The sequence below is a fragment of the Mizuhopecten yessoensis genome, unplaced genomic scaffold (assembly GCF_002113885.1).
Source record: "Mizuhopecten yessoensis strain PY_sf001 unplaced genomic scaffold, ASM211388v2 scaffold4627, whole genome shotgun sequence".
Taxonomy (NCBI): domain Eukaryota; kingdom Metazoa; phylum Mollusca; class Bivalvia; order Pectinida; family Pectinidae; genus Mizuhopecten; species Mizuhopecten yessoensis.
The window spans coordinates 328,008-353,172 of record NW_018405641.1 but is presented as its reverse complement, the minus strand read 5'-3'; the positions used below and the strand labels follow the sequence as shown (position 1 = coordinate 353,172).

General features: G+C 36.9%; 2 protein-coding genes across 5 annotated transcripts in view; one reads left to right on the top strand and one right to left on the bottom strand.

Moving 5' to 3' along the window:
• LOC110449496 overlaps window positions 1-9,332 on the bottom strand; it is a 14,788-nt gene extending 5,456 nt beyond the window's left edge. Inside the window, exons 1-6 of one of the 3 annotated variants that reach the window (XM_021496393.1) lie at window positions 9,080-9,332; window positions 8,264-8,329; window positions 6,889-7,077; window positions 3,957-4,145; window positions 568-695; window positions 55-207 (exon numbers count right to left, since the gene is read on the bottom strand). In XM_021496393.1, the coding sequence (XP_021352068.1) occupies window positions 55-207; window positions 568-695; window positions 3,957-4,145; window positions 6,889-7,077; window positions 8,264-8,278 (674 nt within the window). In that variant the 5' untranslated portion in view covers window positions 8,279-8,329; window positions 9,080-9,332. Of the gene's footprint in view, window positions 1-54; window positions 208-567; window positions 696-3,956; window positions 4,146-6,888; window positions 7,078-8,263; window positions 8,330-8,464; window positions 8,565-8,865; window positions 8,894-9,079 lie in introns of those variants that run through there. The other 2 variants (XM_021496394.1, XM_021496392.1) reach the window with 2 other exon arrangements.
• Window positions 8,250-25,165, top strand: LOC110449495 (heat shock 70 kDa protein 12B-like). 2 transcript variants are annotated; one of them, XM_021496391.1, is made up of 5 exons: window positions 8,250-8,347; window positions 13,754-14,092; window positions 20,204-20,434; window positions 22,157-22,313; window positions 23,331-25,165. In XM_021496391.1, exons 2-5 carry the CDS (start codon window positions 13,757-13,759, stop codon window positions 24,383-24,385), a joined length of 1,779 nt encoding a protein of 592 aa, XP_021352066.1. In that variant the 5' UTR covers window positions 8,250-8,347; window positions 13,754-13,756; the 3' UTR covers window positions 24,386-25,165. The 2 variants fall into 2 exon arrangements, with proteins under 2 accessions (XP_021352066.1, XP_021352065.1); XM_021496390.1 differs by lacking the exon at window positions 8,250-8,347 and adding an exon at window positions 8,484-8,572.

Sequence of the window (25,165 nt, the reverse complement as noted above, 5' to 3'; positions counted from 1 at the left end):
TGACAAAAGCATGATAGTGAAATCAAGTTATAAACGGGAACAAAAGAGACCCACCTGCTTGTCATCTCGTCGATGTCTCGCTGTTGACTCTCCATCCTCCGGACCATTTGCTGGAATTCTATCATGGGCATGGATGCTATCTGCCGGCCCTGCATCATGGAACTGCTCAGATTCTCCGGCAGAGGGAGCGGTTTTTTCTTCCCTTCACTAAAGTAAACGGTAAGTACATTGATAAGTGTAGTTATGGTTCCTGTCTTTAACTGAGCCATGTACACATTTACACATCCAGCTTAACTTCGACTTATTTTTTGGCCAATACGTATCTTAAAAAGAAAATCAGAGTCGCTGTTAGTATTCCTACCATGATAAGGTAAATGAAGCGTGTCTACATCAAGACAACTTAGACTATATCATGATGTGAGCGTTTTACAGCACCAAGCATATGCAGACATTTTTATGTGAGAAAAGTAATTTAACATGGCATAAACAATTCCACAGTAGTTCTCAACCTTTTCTTAACTATTCCTACCGTTATGTTTATTGACACTGTTAGGTGATTAACGATACCCTTTGTCAGCGGTGTCCATATCAGTAACCGGTAAAGGGGGCCTGGAGGGCTGTTCAACACCGTCATCCCTAGAACGGGAACGGCCAAATGCTGGTCTCTCTGTTTTCTTGGTATCACCACTCTTTATCTATAACATAATAGCTGCATGATACGTTTGACAGTGTGAAGCAACACACCGTATGCTCATACTAGATTCAATAGCACAGGTAGGCAAGATATGACACAACCTATTCCTAAAGAACACACGGTTAACTAGATTATAAAAAGCCATCTTTCAATAAACTTCATTGTACAAATACGTATACAAATGGAATCTTCTTCTACATATGGCTGAAGTCCCCCATCAATACTGATGCAAATCGACACATGGAAGGGTTCAGTATTAAGAAAGTTAATACATACAGTTTGTTTTAGTTATTTGTATTTTGCTATAGGATAACAGAGGTTGATTAGCTGTTGTTTGTATATGCCTTGCATTACGCTAATGGGGTGCTTGTTTTGAATCATTCAAGAGTTGGGAATTGGTTGATGATATTTAAAACGAGATTCCATCGAATTTTAGCTATTGGAAAAATGAGTGTTTATATGTATCTTGGGATGAGAAGGTGTACCTGCAGCCGAGGTTATTCTAGTGTCGTGGTCTGGGGTCTGCAAGAATGAGGATGTTAGTTTTATTGCATCTTTATGGTGTACCATTATGGAGAAAAGCCGTGTTCTCGTTCTGTGCGTTTGTAGTGTTGACCATTGAACAACACGAAACACGTCTGTGACTCAGATTGTGTTATAGTACTTGTTGTTGATGTAACGTGCAGCTCATCTTTGTACTATCTATGACACGTTTGGGTTGATTGTATAATGTGGGACCTAGACTGTAGAACATTTTTCTAATGCTGGGCTTACAATGGCCTTGTGTACGTGGTCATTGATGTGAAGTGAGTGTTTATTTTTTAAGTAGGGATTAGAGAAGCCAAGTAAAGGTTATTGCATGGTTTTCGAGTAACAAGGGATTTATTACCCCCGAGCGAAGCGAGGGTGTAATAAGTCCCGAGTGACGAGAAGTCATGCAATAACTGGGTTACTGCATGCTTCCCAACTCGAACAAAACAGAAAAGTTGAGTAAAAAATGTTCGCCTGGACAATCCTTTTACCTACCCTACACTCCAGAGAATTTACATGTACCTATGTGAGTGAGTACTAATCAGAACCAGGTAAGTTTGTCTTTATCCTTCATAATGGATACAAGTGTTTTTGAATTACTATCCAGGTCCAGTGTCAGGGAAGGTAAGGAGTGTCTGTTCAAAATACTGGAAACAATGGTAAATTTCTGACTACATTTTCAGTTTAATTTTCAAGATGTGGCAAAGGTACAGGATATTGAAACCATTTTCATATATACAATGTAAGGGTTTATCAATCCCTAAGGAATTCCAGTTCTTTCAACGAATGGTATATTTGAATGTACGATTTTGTATAAAGGAACAGCTCCTTAAGATTATAAACTTTTCCAGGAAATGCTTATCCTCTCACGTGATAAGGAAATCTGTTTGTGTTTCTCAATCATGAAATTACCATTTTTAACTTTCATTTTTTCCCCTTATTTGAAATGTGTCAACTAAGTGTATCCTCTACTGTATTTACTTCATCGTTACTCACTGATTGATTATCTACCCTTTCTTACAGCATTTGTGGCCACAGACCACTGGGCACACCCCCTTTCATGGTCATGTAATTATGATTGGCCTTGAAAGGGGCTTATCTGTGCAGTGGACTGTGGTAGCAAGTGATTTATTGCCCACACTTTTCCATTGTGAGAGGTGGGAAGTATGCAGTAAGTGATTTATTTGCATTCGATGTAATATTGTTAACGTGTTTGTTCCATTTACAGTCGTTTTGTAGTGTTAGTCCTAAGTATTTACAAGTGTTCACCAGTTCCAATCTGTGGTCGTGGACATTTAATTAGTGTCCGATTTATGTGACTTTTTCGTAAAATTGTGAATAGGGTGCATCTTCATGAGGAAGTCCTCTTTTTAGAGTATGCTGTCATATACATAGTCTTAGTGTCCTTGTGTTATGCATTCTGTGAAATGATGTATGCGTATGAGGAAAAGGACTAGGCCAAAACAGGTTCCTTCACTTCAGATGTTACAGGCATTTTGTTTGAGTGTTTGCCTTCAAGTATATTTGTTTGGGTACGTTACATGCATGTTAAAAAGTCTGTGATAGTGTTTCATTTGATACAGTAGAATTGTAGTTTGCACGGTAGGCGCTTGTGATGGGCTTTGTCAAAACATTTCGCAATGTCCATTATGATGATGTTTGCTTGTTGGTTATTGTTGTTGTTTTGTACGTGGTCTCGTACAACGTTTTTATCTGTGTTTCACACGATCTTGAGGATCGAAAGCATGAGATGCACTTGAGCAATATGGGCCGGTAGTCTGTTGCGTTGTATTTGTTTCACCTTCTTTTCCAGTCCCTGTAAGCACCTACATTGATGAAGGAAATTACATAATTCCCCCACAATCTCAATCAATTATCGGTTCTTTTTGTTTTCTATGTATATAATTGAAATGATCAGTTTTTGTATGCATACATTTGAATATAAAGGTTGGTTATTGCTTATTTTCAGTATTTAAATGCCATACTTTCATATTGGTTAAAGTGCATACAAACAGTACAATGCATGAAGTAATCTCTGGTGGGGTGTTGTGCCTGGACAACTCATACACATTTTACACCTTCGTGCGTATACGCTTCACTGGTCATTTGTCTGATGATGGTGACGGTGTACATATCGTACTAGTCATTGAAACGTCACATAGAATATTTTATTGGTTGTGTAAAAAGAACTTCTCATAATCCATACTTACCAACCTGAAGAAAATGTTTAGAACATTTGAAGTAATCTCATCGGGTTTTATATAAGCTTAAACAGATCCAAACATGACCTGTTATAAAGTAACAAATGCAAAGTGTTTTTGTATGTGGCATAGGACGATTCTACTTCCAAATGAAGTAATCACAAGTTTACCATGTCTGGACGTTGCAGTCAATACAAACGTATTAACCACGATTACTCCTATTTAAAGAGAGGCAGGTGATAGTCGTTAGTTCAGTTGGAAGTTTTACGGCAACAATTTACTATGGGCTCAATTTAGGTCCAAAACTGTTTAATTTTATCAAAATTATTTTGTCAATTAGGCAAATTTCAGTGGTTGGAAATTCAGCTTTTTTAAAGTATAAATATAAATCGTAATGCATATGTAAAATGTATGTATATCTTACCATATTCTTTTACATTTGTAAACCGTAGAAGGTTCATAATTCAGCAGAAACCATTTACGAATGACGAGAAAACATCATAAGAGTCTCATCACCGAAACAGTATTACCTGTTCTAGTTTGTGTGTTGCTGATACGAGGCCATGTAGTTCCAAAACGGCTTTGTTGAAGTCTGTATGCTGTTGTTTGGTTTTCATTAACTTTACAAGTGGGGAACGTGCCCTTTGCTCATACTCCTCTATCGCCTTGTCACTTAGAGCTATCTGTCCCCGTAATTGGACATTAAGCATAGAAGCTCGCTACAACAGAAAAAAACCAATACGGCTGATCACTACTCGGGCTGATAAATTACGTATTCTATGGAGCGGGATATATTTATATGTTAACAATTTTGTTTCATGTTTTTATCTTAATTATATACCTATGACCATGTTAACAGATTAAAGATTGATTTTAGCTTGTACAAGCTATTTTAGTGTCTCATGATTCTTACTAAGAATAGACATCAGAAAGGTGTGAATGGGTATGTGTGGTTATTTTAATACGTTCACTTTGATGTTTTACATATGTATTCTGATGTGTGACACTTTAATAAACATATTTGAATTTACAACATTTATATAGCGCCCTGTATAATTTGTAAAATTACTCTAAAGCGCTTTACAACATATGGATATTAGTATTAGTTATAATTGATAAACAAAAAAAGGCTTACAATCACCATTATACATTAAGCAAGAAAATAATCATCTCAATGTGCACATAAATGAATACATAAAGGGTGGTATCTACATGACGTCTGTGCCAAGAGCCTAAAATGCAGACATGGAGAGTTGAGTTTGTATGTCCTTCTTGAATTTGGCCAGGGTATTTTACTTTCTAATTGCAGATGGTAAGTTATTCCACAATGTGGACGAAACCCTCCCAAAACACCGGTTTCCAAAGGTCACAGTACGAGATTTTGGGACACACAACAATGATTCTGTCTTCGACCGGAGTGATCCTGACGGCTAATACAGGGTAACAAGCTTCTGTAAGTACTGGGGCGCTGTTCCATTCAGTTCCTTGTACATTTGTATGTGTACACCAACATTTTGTAAACTGCGACCTGTATCGTACAGGTAACCAGTGCAGTGAATAAAGCACAGGTGTGATGTGCTCTCTCTTTCGAGTACGAGTAGCCATACGTGCTGCAGTGTTCTGGACCCTCTGCAAGAGACTAGTTAGTTTGTCAGATATACCACAGAGCAGGGCATTACCATAATCCAACCGAGAAGTAACAAGTAAATGCACCAAAATCTTGCATGCATCAGCAGCTATAAACTGCCGGATACAGTCGATGTTCCGGATATGTTAGTAACAGGCTTTGACAGAAGCGTTCACTTGTTTCTCAAAGTTCAGTGAACCACCAAAGTATACCCCTAGGTTTTTAACAGCTGAGACAGTTTCAATAGTTCTGGCACCGACCTTGAGCTGGAATGCCGATGTTTGCTGAGACTTTGGGGAAAAGACGATTAGTTCCGTCTTTTCCTGATTAAAAATTGATACAACATTAATGTAAGACATGCCATTGCACCTAAATAATGTATATAAAATTGTTAAATACAGCATGCCAAAAGAACAATGCACCACAAAACAGCTGTTTTGTCCATTTAAGAATGGTCGGTGATTTTTGGGGCCCAAAACGTGGAAATCCAAAAATTTACCTTTGAAATATCATATATATATATTATGTATATATAGTATAGAAGCAGAAAAATTATCCTTACGGACGAAGAAATAATATAAAAAGAAATAAATCTCAACAACGAGTCTTTAGTATTTTCATCTCTTCAAGGAGATTCTTGAAGAATCTCCCCGAAGAGATGAAAGTACTAAAACGTGTTTTTGAAATTGTTTTCTTTTTATTTATATACAATGTAACCTTGTCCTTGATTTATCTATATTTTATCTAAATATTTGTGCATTTTACATTGCATATGTCGGTCTTTACCAATCTCTTCTAAAAGCTGAAAGAAAAGGAGGCTTTGACCACAGGTTCTTGCCTCACCTGCCAATACACCAATAATAAATTTGAGGTTGCTAGCTCCGTCCCCCTAGTTTCGTGACCCCATTCCAGAAAACATGCGATTTTGTCATAACCGTTTATATACTAATTATAATAAATCATTCAAGATTCTTAAATACCGCTTTATCACAACCTAGTTCGTAGGTCGTCTCAAAGCGGTACACAAATTGTTTATCCGTTGTTAATAGGGCCTTTGCAACCAGCCAATATCTGTCTCAATTCCCTGGGTGGGGAGCATACAGCCGGTGCTGTCATTTCGGCGCTCACAGATAGCATTCTACAATTCTAGCACTGCCCAACCATGTACTCATTTACAGCTGAGAAGACTGGAATAAGCGGAGTAAAGTGTCTTGTTCAAACTTACAACACAGTGACACCCCGGGAGCAGCCTCGATTGACAAGTAAACATGTTTTCTTTAACTTGATGTATGCTTTACCATATATTTTGCTGTATAATTTTCGGTAGACTTCATGGTATTCAAAAAATAGTCGATTTTCAGTTGTTTGGACACTTTACTGTCCCCGGGATGAACATATATTTTCCTGTCGATTTAGACTGCACCTGGGATGATATTATACACTGTTATGACAAAATCGCATGTTTTCTGGAGCGAGGTCATTTTACTAGGGGGACTGAGTTAGCAACCTTGCCGATGTTATTGGTATATTGACAAACGAGGCTAGAACCTTGCCGGTTTTTCAAACAGTAATCTTGGAGGATGTGGATATACTTCTCCCCGTTGTAGATTTGAGGATAAAAGACTGGAGTGATAGTCTTCTTTTTAAAGAGAATACGTCTTATATACAATGGTTGCCAAGTTACCAATACTGTTTTGCATTGCAAGAGAATACCATAATTGCTATTAGTGCTTTTATTCGCCTCTCTGTGTCCTCTTAAACATATTTCTAATCGATAACATTACAATTATTCTTGTACTTCTTGACAAACTCTTAATATGTACATCTTAACTCACCTCTTTGGGATGCTTATCAGAGAACTCTTTAAAATTATTCAGCAGCTTGACATATTCTTCATAGGCTTTTTGTACTGTGTCGTCTGATACCGAATGACTTTGTAGAAGAGCTTGGATCCCCTCTCCAATATATTCCTTTAATGCAGGGTCGATTTTAAGTATAGCACTGTAAGATGTTTTGCTGAACTTCTGAAAGAGAAAGCCCATGCTATTGTCACAGAAAAATGAAATATCAACGCTAGAGTTTATTACTACAATCGATTGTTTGTTTGTTTGTTTGATTTTGTTTAACGTCCTATTAACAGCTAATGTCATTTAAGGACGGCCTCCCCTGTGTGCAAGATGCATGCGTGTAGTGTATGTGTGTATATTTTGGGAGGCTGCGATATGTTCGTGTTTGTCTCCTTGTGATAGCGCGGAACTGATGCCGACTTTATAGTGCTACCTCACTGAAACAGACTGCCGAAGAAACCCAGCAGGACGCCCCATCCGGTCACATTATACTGACAACGGGCGAACCAGTCGTCCCACTCCTAATTTGCTGAGCGTTAAGCAGGAGTATAAACTACCATTTTTAAAGACTTTGGTATGTCTCGGCCAGGGGACAGAACCCAAAGCCTTCCTCACAGGGGCGAACGCTCAACAAATGGCCAAAAGTGAGGCATTGTCAAGGGANAGAATATTGTATGGATAAATAATATATATTTAAAATGAAACTATTCTTTATGTATAGTAAGGATCTTGGTTTCATAGAACAGATACACTGCACTATAGAAACATCATTACCCAATACCAACAGATGTTTACATGTTATGTTGCTGATGGTTCGATAAGCTATTATTCAATCTTAATTATGAAAATATGCAAAGTATTATGAATTTGTTATTGTACAAAAGTGGTTTGACTAATTATTCTAATCAATTAATGCTTTAGTAATGTAAGATTTATTATATAATTTATATATTTCAATGAAAAGATTTGATTTTAAAGCTTAACAGTTGTAGTATACCAATAAAGGAGATAGTGTTCATATCTATATTAACGTACATGTGTGTAAGAACCACACGCACAATCTATTTTCAGACCTGCAGTCTGTACATCGTACTGTATACTAGAGCGATCGACTAAGTTTCTATAAACGAAACAATTAATTTCAACGTTTTACATGGTGTATCACCCTAGTATATGTCTAAAATAGCATTTAATAAAAATATGTTGAAAATTGACAATAAAATGTTACGTATTCAGACAATGAATTTTTAAGTTATGAACTATAAAAAAAAATCCGAAAATAAACTTTAAAAATGAAACCGAAATCATTATCATAAAACACATTGTTTTCTCCACTTGCAGGCGTAATATTCAGAATTGATACCTGTTGTGCTGCCATTGTTGTGACGAATGTAGATAAAGAGATCCAATGTATCGAGCACAGCTCAATCTGTAAACAAATTGTCAGGTGAGTAAAATGTATTACATAGCAAGTAAACTTAAAGAACATATATGTAGTCGACCTACTGAGCTTCAATGCGTAACAAGACCAAACATATCATGCTAACATATGAATAGCCCTGACCTTTAAGTTGCGATTGACACGCCTCCATTCTGTGTACCCTGTCGAGGACCTCATTCGATAGCCTTACCTGATACACTACTGTATGTCTAATACACCCGAACTAACAAGGTAAGTTTAATGTATCATAATTATCACCTTAATTTACAAATAATTGTTTGGTTTGAAATGGTAAACACGTAAGAGATTGTTGATTTAGTAGCACAAAGTTTTCGCTAGAAAATTCCAAAATGTTTGACCAGGAAGTTGTATATTATCACTGTAACTGAATCAACACTCGGTATTTTTTTTTAAATATTCTATAAAGTTTTTATGTGATTGCACCGTTATTAGAACTGTGGTATTTCTCTTATTAAAGCACGTGAATTCGATGGAAATATTGACTTAAATCAACAAACTCTTACCACCAATTTCGTCTACATTGTTGGCCACAGTAAAGCAATAGAAAACGAAAGTAGCAGATGTTTTTTAAACGTATCTAATTCCATACGAAAAATTAGAACTTCATTTACTTAAGTAACAAATCTAACATATAATACAGCGACTATGACATCTTAATGAAATATATTAAGTGTATATATATTACAACGATAACGAGTTAAAGCAGAACGGTCTTACCTGTTATATCCTTCAATGTTAAAACCCCATGGGGATCCCCTTACATGAGAATGCCAACGGTTTTTGAGCACTGCCAGTTGACACAACTTTCGCTTTTAGTACCACTACACTTGGCCGGTTTAGCATTCAGTAAGCTGGAAGTATTATGCGTGTTATTGGTCTTGGTAGCAGTAAGATTTCAGGACTGCCCGGTCTCAACACAACGGAATCCACTGTTATTTCCGGCACGTGGGAGCGGTTTTAGTTAACACAAATGAGGCACTTGAAGGGGCTTGAATTCCATTTTATCACGAACTCCAGTAGGTCTAAATGTTATTTGCTGATAGAGTGGTTGGATAAGATACCTAGTGCAAACAATTGTAAATTGAAAAAGGGACAAGGCGAGAACAGCTTTTGTACATCAAAACCCGTGAGAAATGAAAAGAAATGCCGATTTTCTTAAATGAAATCATTTCTTTTTTTTTAATTGAATGCTATTTTCTTTCTTAAGTGTGAAATGTCCATAGTTTTCAACACCAATGAACGAACGTTCTATACTCATATATCAAGGAAAAATATATAAAAATATATATATTGAGATTATTGTCGTAGAAATCTGGCGCTACCTGGATTGTAAACAATTAATATATGCTTGCCAAGTAATAAATGGTCCCTCAACAACAACAACATTATCCGCCCCTAGCTACCACGAGGCGTAGCTACCCATCCCCGCCGCCCCTACCATCCCCGCCGCCCCTACCACCCCCGGAATTCAAAATGAATTCTAGCATATGCTATCTGGCGGTGTTCTAGAGCAATATCTGATTGTTAAATTGGTTCAATAGTTTATTTTTTCTCTCTTCCCTTTCCCCGTATTTTAGAACTGAAAACAAAGCTGATATGTGTTAATTACAAGGTAATCTCCGTTATTGACGTGAAAGAAAAGACTAAGATACAAAATTACTCAGAATTATAAAATAACACCCATTTATGTCTATCAACACGCAATGCCGAATGTTGTCAATCGTTATAAATATCTATGATTTTATTGTAATGGACAACAGCCAAATTTGATATTTTAAAATCGAACAAACATGTGATAGTTATTTTAAATCACACTCAATATATACCAATAAAATAGTATATCGGAGGAAATTTGATGTGCATGCAACTGCTTATTTGCTTACATGATAGCTAAGAGCCTTGAAATGGAGGGAACCAATTTGTTTGAACGGCATATTTACATGTAACATTAATTATATGCTAAATTGGACGTAATTAACGGATATAATCAGTTGCGAGAGGCTATATCTAAATATCTGCTGATCAGAGAAACGCAAATATTTCTTTACCTCTTGTTAGTACGTCTTTATCGTACGCGTCTGATAGATACAGTTTATCAGACAGAGACACCACATTACGTATACCCGACCCTGGATATGATACTGGTATATATACGTAGTCAGGCATACATCCTTACTAACAGATACCTCCATCCCTCACGCTGATATCTGTCAACGCTGATACTCTACCCTCAGATCTAATACTGGTAGTCAGACATACAACCTTACTACCATACACCTCCATCCCTCACGCTGATATCTGCCAACGCTGATACTCTTCCCTCAGATCTGGTACTGGTAGTCAGACATACATCCTTATTAACATACACCTCCATCCCTCACGCTGATACTCTACCCTCAGATCTGATACTGGTAGTCAGACATACATCCTTACTAACATACACCTCCATTCCTCACGCTGATATCTGCCAACGCTGATACTCTACCCTCAGATCTGGTACTGGTAGTCAGACATACATCCTTACTAACATACACCTCCATCCCTCACGCTGATATCTGCCAACGCTGATATACTACCCTCAGATCTGATACTGGTAGTCAGACATACAGCCTTACTAACATACACCTCCATCCCTCACGCTGATACTCTACCCTCATATCTGATACTGGTAGTCAGACATACATCCTTACAACCATACACCTCCATCCCTCACGCTGATATCTGTCAACGCTGATACTCTACCCTCAGATCTGATACTGGTAGTCAGACATACGTCCTTACTAACATACACCTCCATCCCTCACGCTGATGCTCTACCCTCAGATCTGATACTGGTAGTCACTCATCCATCCTTATTAACATACTCCTCCATCCCTCACGCTGATGCTCTACCCTCAGATCTGATACTGGTAGTCACTCATCCATCCTTATTAACATACTCCTCCATCCCTCACACTGATACTCTACCCGCAGATCTGATACTGGTAGTCAGACATACAGCCTTACTGACATACACCTCCATCCCTCACGCTGATTCTCTACCCTCAGATCTGGTACTGGTAGTCAGACATACATCCTTATTAACATACCCCTCCATCCCTCACACTGATACTCTACCCTCAGATCTGATACTGGTAGTCAGACATTCATCCTTATTAACATACTCCTCCATCCCTCACGCTGATGCTCTACCCTCAGATCTGATACTGGTAGTCAGACATACGTCCTTACTAACATACACCTCCATCCCTCTCGCTGATATCTGCCAACGCTGATACTCTACCCTCAGATCTGGGACTGATAGTCAGACATACATCCTTATTAACATACACCTCCATCCCTCACGCTGATGCTCTACCCTCATATCTGGTACTGGTAGTCAGACATACATCCTTACTACCATACACCTCCATCTCTCACTCTGATACTCTACCCTCGGACCTGATACTTGTAGACAGACATACATCCTTATTAATATACACCTCCATCCCGCACGCTGATACTCTACTCTCAGATCTGGTACTGATAGTCAGACATACATACTTACTACCATACACGTCCATCCCTCACGCTGATCCTCTTCCCTCAGATCTGATATTGGTAGTCAGACATACATCATTACTACCATACACCTTCATCTCTCACGCTGATTCTCTACCCTCGGACCTGATACTGGCAGTCAGACATACATCTTTATTAACATACACCTCCATCCTTCACGCTGATACTCTCCCCTCAGATCTGATATTGGTAGTCAGACATACATCCTTACTACCATACACCTCCATCTCTCACGCTGATACTCTACCCTCGGACCTGATACTGGTAGTCAGACATACATCCTTACTACCATACACCTCCATCCCTCACGCTGATATCTGCCAACGCTGATCTGTTATTACATACCTTACTTTTGGTTATAACCAGAACGTTCGTCCATATGAGGACGGTAAGCTCTCTCATTCCTGTTCTTATCTTCACTGTCCAAGTCAATAAAGGGGCGTGAACTATTTCTATCTTACACTCTATTTCACATGCATGACGCCACAATAATGACGTGACATCATGAAATAAGGATCTTCGTTTCCCGCGATAAGGACATTTCAGACTTGATGAAATTAAAAATAAGATGGGAAAGTTTTTTCTGAACAAACGAACGACAAAAATAATAATAAATGCCCACCTACCCGCACATATACAAATATGTGTACGCATTCACACATTCTCATACAATGTACACTAACCAACATGTACATTCACACATTCTCATACAATGTACACTAAACTACATGTACATTCACACATTCTCATACAATGTAAACTAACCTACATGTACATTCACACATTCTCACACAATGTACACTAACCTACATGTACATTCACACATTCTCATCCAATGTACACTAACCTACATGTACATTCACACATTCTCATCCAATGTACACTAACCTACATGTACATTCACACATTCTCATCCAATGTACACTAACCTACATGTACATTCACACATTCTCATCCAATGTACACTAACCTACATGTACATTCACACATTCTCATACAATGTAAACTAACCTACATGTACATTCACACATTCTCATACAATGCACACTTACCTACATGTACATTCACTTATTCTCATACAATGTACACTAACCTACATGTACATTCACACATTCTCATACAATGTAAACTAACCTACATGTGCAATCACACGTACGTACAATCAATCAATCAATCATATCTACTTACAGATTGAACATACATACCAAAGTGGGTTTTTTCCCATTTCAACCACTTACCTATATATTCAACAACATTTTGCAAATATTTGTACATGCCGTCTCGTCCAATACATATTATAGTGTTCTGTCCTAGGCCGGTACATACCGAAGACCTTTAAAATGGAAGTTTTTGTTACCTGCTATAAATATTAAGAAGTATGATCGGGTAATTAGTGCAACAACTGGTTTACCCGTTGTCAGTATAGTGTTTGGGTGGAGTACTGTGCTGGGTGCCTTTAGTATGGTATTACAGTGTGGTAGCACTCTTATGTCGGCATCATACATTGTCTTTGTGCTATCGCAAGGAGGCAAATACGCCAACATACCGCCTCCAGCACATACATATATTACACATATGGTGACACGCCCTTTAATGACCTTAGCTATTAAATGTAACAGGACGCTCACCCAATAAACAAGACTCAGCCCGCTTTTCTCTACCACTGGGTCTAACAAAGTTAGTAGCAGCCACACACGATTTATATATATAAAAAAATGATATGGCATTTATGTACCCTATTCAATTATACCATTGTACGCCAGCGTCTTATATCGGAATACCGGTAAAGGTTTGAGAAATCCGTACTCCCTATTTTTTATGTTATTGCAGAAAATGGCGACGAAATACGCCCGTCCAACACCTAGTTGTTCCGACAGACTGTTCGTAGCTGCCATTGATTTTGGTACCACGTATTCCGGCTATGCTTTCTCCTTCCGGCATGACTTCATAAAAGATCCGAGCAAGATCAACTCTAACCAAACGTGGATTGCGGGACACAAGAATCTGTTCTCCCTCAAAGCACCGACATGTGTACTACTGAAGCCCGACCGAACGTTCGACTCATTCGGTTACGAGGCTGAGGACAAATATACAGAACTGTTCCAGGAAGACAGCCATGAGGACTGGTACTTTTTCAAACGCTTCAAAATGACGCTACACAACAATATGGTAGGTCGGTCCGTATAGACATGATAACTCTTTTTCAACCAACACGTGCATATTTATGAGACGGAAAAGCCTGAGTACATGTAGTTCAATAACATTTTACTCGAAAAAACATACGGGGGATAACTCTACATTTGTTGCTTTGAATATAGTGTCGCAAATTATGTTTAAGAGGCAACGGGGAGTAATGCCAAAAAAACCAACGGATATTTCCAGCAGTAAAATCTCGATATACAGACAAAAATCTCTAAAGGAAGGGGCGTTATCCTATCAAATATCTAAAGGAAGGGGCGTTATCCTATCAAATATCTAAAGGAAGGGGCGTTATCCTATCAAATCACTAAGGAAAGGGGCGTTATCCTATCAAATATCTAAGAAAAGGGGCGTTATCCTATCAAATCTCTAAAGAAAGGGTCGTTATCCTATCAAATCTCTAAGGAAAGGGGCGTTATCTTATTAAATCTCTAAAGAAAGCACAGTTATTCTATCAAATCTCTAAAGAAAGCAGAGTTATCCTATCAAATCTCTAAGGAAAGGGGCGTTATCCTATCAATTCTCTAAGGAAAGGGGCGTTATCCTATCAAATCTCTAAAGAAAGCACAGTTATCCTATCAAATCTCTAAAGAAAGCAGAATTATCCTATCAAATCTCTAAAGAAAGCAGAGTTATCCTATCAAATCTCTAAAGAAAGCAGAGTTATCCTATCAAATCTCTAAAGAAAGCAGAGTTATCCTATCAAATCTCTAAAGAAAGCAGAGTTATCCTATCAAATCTCTAAAGAAAGCAGAGTTATCCTATCAAATCTCTAAAGAAAGCAGAGTTATCCTATCAAATCTCTAAAGAAAGCAGAGTTATCCTATCAAATCTCTAAAGAAAGCAGAGTTATCCTATCAAATCTCTAAAGAAAGCAGAGTTATCCTATCAAATCTCTAAAGAAAGCAGAGTTATCCTATCAAATCTCTAAAGAAAGCAGAGTTATCCTATCAAATCTCTAAAGAAAGCAGAGTTATCCTATCAAATCTCTAAAGAAAGCAGAGTTATCCTATCAAATCTCTAAAGAAAGCAGAGTTATCCTATCAAATCTCTAAAGAAAGCAGAGTTATCCTATCAAATCTCTAAAGAAAGCAGAGTTATCCTATCAAATCTCTAAAGAAAGCAGAGTTATCCTATCAAATCTCTAAAGAAAGCAGAGTTATCCTATCAAATCTCTAAAGAAAGCAGAGTTATCCTATCAAATCTCTAAAGAAAGCAGAGTTATCCTATCAAATCTCTAAAGAAAGCAGAGTTATCCTATCAAATCTCTAAAGAAAGCAGAGTTATCCTATCAAATCTCTAAAGAAAGCAGAGTTATCCTATCAAATCTCTAAAGAAAGCAGAGTTATCCTATCAAATCTCTAAAGAAAGCAGAGTTATCCTATCAAATCTCTAAAGAAAGCAGAGTTATCCTATCAAATCTCTAAAGAAAGCAGAGTTATCCTATCAAATCTCTAAAGAAAGCAGAGTTATCCTATCAAATCTCTAAAGAAAGCAGAGTTATCCTATCAAATCTCTAAAGAAAGCAGAGTTATCCTATCAAATCTCTAAAGAAAGCAGAGTTATCCTATCAAATCTCTAAAGAAAGCAGAGTTATCCTATCAAATCTCTAAAGAAAGCAGAGTTATCCTATCAAATCTCTAAAGAAAGCAGAGTTATCCTATCAAATCTCTAAAGAAAGCAGAGTTATCCTATCAAATCTCTAAAGAAAGCAGAGTTATCCTATCAAATCTCTAAAGAAAGCAGAGTTATCCTATCAAATCTCTAAAGAAAGCAGAGTTATCCTATCAAATCTCTAAAGAAAGCAGAGTTATCCTATCAAATCTCTAAAGAAAGCAGAGTTATCCTATCAAATCTCTAAAGAAAGCAGAGTTATCCTATCAAATCTCTAAAGAAAGCAGAGTTATCCTATCAAATCTCTAAAGAAAGCAGAGTTATCCTATCAAATCTCTAAAGAAAGCAGAGTTATCCTATCAAATCTCTAAAGAAAGCAGAGTTATCCTATCAAATCTCTAAAGAAAGCAGAGTTATCCTATCAAATCTCTAAAGAAAGCAGAGTTATCCTATCAAATCTCTAAAGAAAGCAGAGTTATCCTATCAAATCTCTAAAGAAAGCAGAGTTATCCTATCAAATCTCTAAAGAAAGCAGAGTTATCCTATCAAATCTCTAAAGAAAGCAGAGTTATCCTATCAAATCTCTAAAGAAAGCAGAGTTATCCTATCAAATCTCTAAAGAAAGCAGAGTTATCCTATCAAATCTCTAAAGAAAGCAGAGTTATCCTATCAAATCTCTAAAGAAAGCAGAGTTATCCTATCAAATCTCTAAAGAAAGCAGAGTTATCCTATCAAATCTCTAAAGAAAGCAGAGTTATCCTATCAAATCTCTAAAGAAAGCAGAGTTATCCTATCAAATCTCTAAAGAAAGCAGAGTTATCCTATCAAATCTCTAAAGAAAGCAGAGTTATCCTATCAAATCTCTAAAGAAAGCAGAGTTATCCTATCAAATCTCTAAAGAAAGCAGAGTTATCCTATCAAATCTCTAAAGAAAGCAGAGTTATCCTATCAAATCTCTAAAGAAAGCAGAGTTATCCTATCAAATCTCTAAAGAAAGCAGAGTTATCCTATCAAATCTCTAAAGAAAGCAGAGTTATCCTATCAAATCTCTAAAGAAAGCAGAGTTATCCTATCAAATCTCTAAAGAAAGCAGAGTTATCCTATCAAATCTCTAAAGAAAGCAGAGTTATCCTATCAAATCTCTAAAGAAAGCAGAGTTATCCTATCAAATCTCTAAAGAAAGCAGAGTTATCCTATCAAATCTCTAAAGAAAGCAGAGTTATCCTATCAAATCTCTAAAGAAAGCAGAGTTATCCTATCAAATCTCTAAAGAAAGCAGAGTTATCCTATCAAATCTCTAAAGAAAGCAGAGTTATCCTATCAAATCTCTAAAGAAAGCAGAGTTATCCTATCAAATCTCTAAAGAAAGCAGAGTTATCCTATCAAATCTCTAAAGAAAGCAGAGTTATCCTATCAAATCTCTAAAGAAAGCAGAGTTATCCTATCAAATCTCTAAAGAAAGCAGAGTTATCCTATCAAATCTCTAAAGAAAGCAGAGTTATCCTATCAAATCTCTAAAGAAAGCAGAGTTATCCTATCAAATCTCTAAAGAAAGCAGAGTTATCCTATCAAATCTCTAAAGAAAGCAGAGTTATCCTATCAAATCTCTAAAGAAAGCAGAGTTATCCTATCAAATCTCTAAAGAAAGCAGAGTTATCCTATCAAATCTCTAAAGAAAGCAGAGTTATCCTATCAAATCTCTAAAGAAAGCAGAGTTATCCTATCAAATCTCTAAAGAAAGCAGAGTTATCCTATCAAATCTCTAAAGAAAGCAGAGTTATCCTATCAAATCTCTAAAGAAAGCAGAGTTATCCTATCAAATCTCTAAAGAAAGCAGAGTTATCCTATCAAATCTCTAAAGAAAGCAGAGTTATCCTATCAAATCTCTAAAGAAAGCAGAGTTATCCTATCAAATCTCTAAAGAAAGCAGAGTTATCCTATCAAATCTCTAAAGAAAGCAGAGTTATCCTATCAAATCTCTAAAGAAAGCAGAGTTATCCTATCAAATCTCTAAAGAAAGCAGAGTTATCCTATCAAATCTCTAAAGAAAGCAGAGTTATCCTATCAAATCTCTAAAGAAAGCAGAGTTATCCTATCAAATCTCTAAAGAAAGCAGAGTTATCCTATCAAATCTCTAAAGAAAGCAGAGTTATCCTATCAAATCTCTAAAGAAAGCAGAGTTATCCTATCAAATCTCTAAAGAAAGCAGAGTTATCCTATCAAATCTCTAAAGAAAGCAGAGTTATCCTATCAAATCTCTAAAGAAAGCAGAGTTATCCTATCAAATCTCTAAAGAAAGCAGAGTTATCCTATCAAATCTCTAAAGAAAGCAGAGTTATCCTATCAAATCTCTAAAGAAAGCAGAGTTATCCTATCAAATCTCTAAAGAAAGCAGAGTTATCCTATCAAATCTCTAAAGAAAGCAGAGTTATCCTATCAAATCTCTAAAGAAAGCAGAGTTATCCTATCAAATCTCTAAAGAAAGCAGAGTTATCCTATCAAATCTCTAAAGAAAGCAGAGTTATCCTATCAAATCTCTAAAGAAAGCAGAGTTATCCTATCAAATCTCTAAAGAAAGCAGAGTTATCCTATCAAATCTCTAAAGAAAGCAGAGTTATCCTATCAAATCTCTAAAGAAAGCAGAGTTATCCTATCAAATCTCTAAAGAAAGCAGAGTTATCCTATCAAATCTCTAAAGAAAGCAGAGTTATCCTATCAAATCTCTAAAGAAAGCAGAGTTATCCTATCAAATCTCTAAAGAAAGCAGAGTTATCCTATCAAATCTCTAAAGAAAGCAGAGTTATCCTATCAAATCTCTAAAGAAAGCAGAGTTATCCTATCAAATCTCTAAAGAAAGCAGAGTTATCCTATCAAATCTCTAAAGAAAGCAGAGTTATCCTATCAAATCTCTAAAGAAAGCAGAGTTATCCTATCAAATCTCTAAAGAAAGCAGAGTTATCCTATCAAATCTCTAAAGAAAGCAGAGTTATCCTATCAAATCTCTAAAGAAAGCAGAGTTATCCTATCAAATCTCTAAAGAAAGCAGAGTTATCCTATCAAATCTCTAAAGAAAGCAGAGTTATCCTATCAAATCTCTAAAGAAAGCAGAGTTATCCTATCAAATCTCTAAAGAAAGCAGAGTTATCCTATCAAATCTCTAAAGAAAGCAGAGTTATCCTATCAAATCTCTAAAGAAAGCAGAGTTATCCTATCAAATCTCTAAAGAAAGCAGAGTTATCCTATCAAATCTCTAAAGAAAGCAGAGTTATCCTATCAAATCTCTAAAGAAAGCAGAGTTATCCTATCAAATCTCTAAAGAAAGCAGAGTTATCCTATCAAATCTCTAAAGAAAGCAGAGTTATCCCATCAAATCTCTAAACACAGCAGAGTTATCCTATCAAATCTCTAAACACAGCAGAGTTATCCTATCAAATCTCTAAAGAAAGCAGAGTTATCCCATCAAATCTCTAAAGAAAGCAGAGTTATCCTATAACAAATTTACTTTCGTTCACAAACGCATTTTATAACGTTGCAACTGCAAGAGGATTACCGGTGATGTTGCCTTCGCTACTTGTTTAGAAATGCGTGGTCAATCAAAACGAGATGAAAGTGACACGTTGTCGCCTTTTTCAAACAGCAGAAATAATGCGTATATATATATTTATATTCTACAGCAAGACATGTATACAGTGTTTATGCTATCGAAACTTAACTGTATTGACTAACCAAGTGCTGTGTTATATCTTAAATGAGGAGGTATACAGATTTAATTGGGTTCTTTTACAGGCGATTGAATTGCGATGAAATTTAATCCAATAGTTGTAAAATAATCTCATGTAAAGGTAACTTGAAGCAACGCAAGTATTGTTTTGTCAGTCACACCCGACATCTATGTAATGGCGATTTTATGTCAAGCTGTTAAAACATTAGCTCATTTGGTAGAGCGTAAGACAATTAATCCAAAGGTCCCAAATTCGACCTCTCAGCGTAAGGATTGAAAAAATAATGACATATATTACATTGGCGCCGACATACATGTAGGGACCTCTTGTAAAACGCTTTATCAAATGAGATTAATCATAAATCATTCTCGATAATATATTAAAAGGAAAATCATGAACATTATATTATTTATATAAACAAAACTATTTATCACATAATCGGCCTGTTATCAAGTGAATTCGCCCCTGTAATATTTTCACATATGTCACTAGCGAGTATACCCTTGAGCGTTTTGCATTGGCTGTGCCAGTCAGAAATCGATTGTGACGTCATAATATGGACAATGACGTGACGTCATAAATTAGGAATCGTAAACTTGTCTCGAAGTTTAATTTTTGCTCGCCAAGGCTCGCAAAAATAAAAACTCCCAAGACTCGTTTCATAAAATCGCATATGAAATGAAAGCTTATTTAAGATCCTATATTTATTTCCTTTTTATGATATATGTTTACAAATATTCAATAGAACCTCCGGCGGGACCATATGATACCAGATATCACCAACAAGAAAGAAATGCCCGCCCGGGACATATTCGCCCACGGAATCAAGTTTCTGAAGGACCACCTGATGAAGCACCTACACACAAAGGGAATATACGAGGCAATAGATGACGAGCGCTACATTCACTGGGTCCTCACTGTCCCCGCAATCTGGAACGACAGTGCCAAACAATTCATGCGGGAGGCTGCACAAAAGGTAACTTATGTTTGTTACACATGTATTAGCAATATGTTGACGCTGATGATTGATTACACTTGTACAATAAAGTTAATACTGAAATCATAAAGATAATACTGATACTTGCCTTATTGTACGTGATTTCAATCATCAAGATAATACTGAGAACTTGCTAACTGTACGTGATTTCAATCATAAAGATAATACCGATAATGGACTAACTGTACGTGATTTCAATCATAAAGATAATACCGATAATGGGCTAACTGTACGTGATTTCAATCATAAAGATAATACTGACAATTAGCTAATTGTCAGTGATTTCAATCACTAAGATACTACCGATAATTGGCTTATTAATACTTATGATTTCAATCATAAAAATAATACTGATAATATGCTAATTGTACGTGCTTTCAATCATAAAGATTATGCTGATAATTGGCTTATTGTAAGTGATTCCAATCATTTAGATAATATAGATAATTGGCTTATTTTAAGTGATTTAATCAGTTATATAATACTGAAAATCGGCTAAGTATGCGTGATTTCAATCATAAAGATAATACTGATAGTTGGCGTATTGTAAGTAATTTCAATCATTAAGAATAAAGTGATAATTAGCTCATTGTACGTGATTCCAACCATAGGGAAGATTCATTCAGGGGTCGATCATTCTTCTCATATCAAACTATTACTTTATAATTCTTCTTATTTCGTTGATCCGATTTTATCTTTTTAATCACAAAATGCTGTCCTGGGCAATTGCTTTCTATAAAGAGGCAAACTTATATTAATTATGCAACATGAAAACGGTCTTATACTGACGTGAGAATGTAACGTATAATATACTGAACTGAACGCGTGTAACATGTTATATTGACATAGTAATGTAACATATAAATATTTAAGGATATTATCGCATTTCAAAGTCAAATTTCGCGCTTTCTGTCAATGGGACCGGCCTGTTCTTGTGACGGTTCCGGCAAAAAATGTAGTCAATGAAAATAAACACAAAATCATCAATTTAATTTCAACAATTTATTTAATATATTCCACCGTGAGGATATTCACCTTTTAAACAACATAACTACACAAATTGATGCGAGTTACATTAATCAACTGGTTTTTTTAATCCGGTAGCACGGATGGGTTACCACGAGGAATCCGTATTATTGTAGAAATCGTAGTTTGGCCTGGAGACGAAAAGTGAATTTAGCGATTGAAATTGAAAGTGCAGCCGGAAAATGTTGCGTTTGTGAAGAATCCGAGAGTACCGTGTTTGTGGAATGAAGATTTATTTGCGTTGATGTGTTGTTTGCATGTTGCCGTTTTCTGGCAAACGACAATTTTTACGTGACGTCAATAATAACACTTAAAATATAGTGACGTCGGTCAGCCCGACGTCATTTAGTCACAACGCCACGAATGTGTTCTTCCTATCACTACACCAATGGGAATTATGTGAGAAGTATGATATGATATCTTTCTTTTTTGTTTGGTAAGGTTATATTGTGGCAATGCAGAGCAAATGGAAATAATATATTGGCGTGAGAATGCGTGTAATATGTTATATTGACTAGGTATATGCATGCTATTATACTGGATTACAGCTAGGTGAATATGTGTCATGTTATACTGGGCTAAAGATAAGTATATCTTTTGTTTTAAATATGAAATATTCTTGAAAATTGTCGCATATTCGTTTGGTCGTACAATCATGGTTGTTTGTTATTGTAGGCTGGTATAAAGGAACACCAGTTGTCTATCGCCTTAGAACCGGAAGCCGCTGCTCTATTCTGCAGAATACTTCCGGTCGAAAAACTAGACACTGGGTCTGGAAAATGTCTTGGGATGTTTAGTCCGGGGACTGAATATATGGTTCTGGATCTCGGAGGTTTGTATAGTGTTGAGATAGAATACATTTTGTTAGGTAAGAACAAGTTTAGGCTATATTGTGGTAAATCAACAATTCAAAACTAACAAATACAAATATAGATAGTTGAGTGGTTTTTTTTAATAAAAATCCAGTCACTCTAGATCCGAGCTAGAGGGGAGAAGATTCACGTGTCAACAATATCTAAGATTATTATGTTATGTCTATAGCCTTGTCTGTCTGTATGGCCACTCACATAACAAGGCCTCGGTACTGTAATATCACCACGTGTACATGGACGTACAAGTATGACGTCACGTAAGTCTGACACTGGAACAACCAGATAGAGGTACATGGAAAGCTGTAAATCTGAAGATTTTCCTTAGACGAAGAAAAATCAGTTATATTCTCCTTGTTCCCTACTATAAAAAGGCAAAAAGGAAAGCCATCGATTTTGTTGGTCGCCAATATAAGTTATCTTTCACGATCATACAGTTGAGTACATACAGCAGGCCATTCCTTTTCCAAATCTTGAGTTCTCAAGCTGTATAACTTCTCCGTAGTTGTGTTATTTTGCTGTACCTTTTCAAGGGTCTTCCAACGATAAGAGAATCGATGCGGTCCTTCTAGAACTGAAATGTACCGTATTCCTGGAAGTTTACGCCGCGTTTTACTTTTCGCCTTTTTCGCCCTTCGTAAAAGAAGGCGAATGTATCATTAATACATAATTCGTATTCGTATGAAGAGCGAAATAAACACTGATCGGAAATTGATTTTAGTTGCAAAGGGCGAATGTTTTCCGGTATACAGTGTATAGCTAGAGATAGTAAATTATCAGTCGTTCGTAAAATTAGTCTTCAGTGAATTGAGGCATGCTGTCTCACGTAATAAGCGCATTGATCTTAAGTTATTATGATATTTAATTTGTTACCAGACTTTAGTTCTCCGGTTAATTAATACCAACAAGTGACAATGTGCAATTATCTCGTTAATTACTACCAACACGTGACACTGTGTAGTTTATTTTCTTACTTACAGGTGGTACTGTTGATGTGACGGTCCAAAGAGTCCTTGAGGAGGGGAACCTAGAGGAGGTATTCAAGGCAAGCGGGGGTGCCTGGGGCGGGACCAAAGTAGATGAGTCCTTCCTCCAGCTTCTGGTTGAAGTCGTAGGAACAAATGTCATGAAGACGTTTAAGGAAAACTACCCGGGTGACGAACTAGAACTATTTAGAGAGTTTGAAACGAAAAAGAGGACGATCACAAACAGTTGTAGCAACCGGGTGACGCTCAGGATGCCGATCCAACTAGACGAGGCGTATGAGGAAGAATTCGGCACTACACTTAAAGAAACAATCAAACAGACCAACTTCAAGGGAAAGATGAACTGGACCGGCGACAAACTAAGAGTTGACCCGGAAATAATTAGGAACCTATTTGCACTGTCAGCTGATAGCATTGTACAACATGTAAGAGACCTGTTGAAGAACGAAGCTTGCAGAAATGTCAACACTTTGTTGATGGTTGGCGGCTTCTCGGAGTGTGTCCTCATACAGGACGCAATCAAATCTAACCTCTCAGACAAACGTGTGATCATCCCAGAGGAAGCGGGTCTGGCAGTGGTGAAGGGTGCCGTGCTGTTCGGACACAACCCACTCACCATCATCTCACGAAAATCGAAGTATACCTACGGTATTTCAATCACACGCAACTTCAAGTCAGGTGATCCTGTCGAAAAACGAATCAACGTCAGAGGGATCGATAAATGCAGTACTGTCTTCTCCAAACACGTGGAGGTAAATCAAACAGTCTCAGTCGGAGAGGCGCTCGAGACACAGACGTACCGTCCCCTTTACGCAGACTCGACTAGTGTGGTAGTGAAGATATTTACCTCCGACGATGAGAACCCCCGATACACAACTGACCCGTTGTGTAACTATCTCGGCAAGATCGACGTACCGCTGTCCCCGGGATCGGACGAGAACACCGTGATTGAGGTCAAAATGACGTTTGGTGATACGGAGCTTGCAGTAGAGGCTTGTGAAGAAAATGGTAGACCTCTTATGGCAACATTCGATTTTCTGGACCATTGACTTCTGTACATGTGTGTCAGGGACAGGTTTCCCCTAGACTGGACGAATGTTTCACACTACCATCTGAATTCCTCAACACAACTTAACATAAAATGTCCAGTTATGTTGTGCTGTAGACTGACTTTCATTATATGATTTTCCCCTGATTTGATCTAGTATTCTTTGTAGTGATGAACAATGTTGTGACTTGTAAGCCATGAACATACCATTGTGATACATACATGTAACACACGGTGATATGAAGGTAAATAGGTCGAAACTGTTTTCTGGATTCGATTATTATTATGACAATAACGTCTTATTCACCTCCACGATTAAAGGGGGATTACTCAACAGTTGGTACATTTCTCCTTTTTATATACTTCGTAGAAGAAAAAGCTATATTTTTGTTGATCTGATCGATACAAAGTAGGGCGGATAACATCCACGTTAACGACCAGGTATACATAGGAACAAATTAACCACTGTAAAAGATGTACATGTATTACATGCAGGGATGCATCAAAAGTAACAAAGAATACGGCAATGTCAAACACCTGTTACAACTAGGAACTAATTACAAAACCGATAACAACCAGTTGATAAGGAACAACGTACATCATTGTTACTGGCCTGTTACAACTAGGAACAAAGTACAATACCAATAACAACCAGTTGATAAGGAACAAAGTACAACATTGTTACTAGCCTGTTACAACTAGGAACAAAGTACAATACCGATAACAACCAGTTAATAAGGAACAAAGTACAACATTGTTACTGGCCTGTTACAACTAGGAA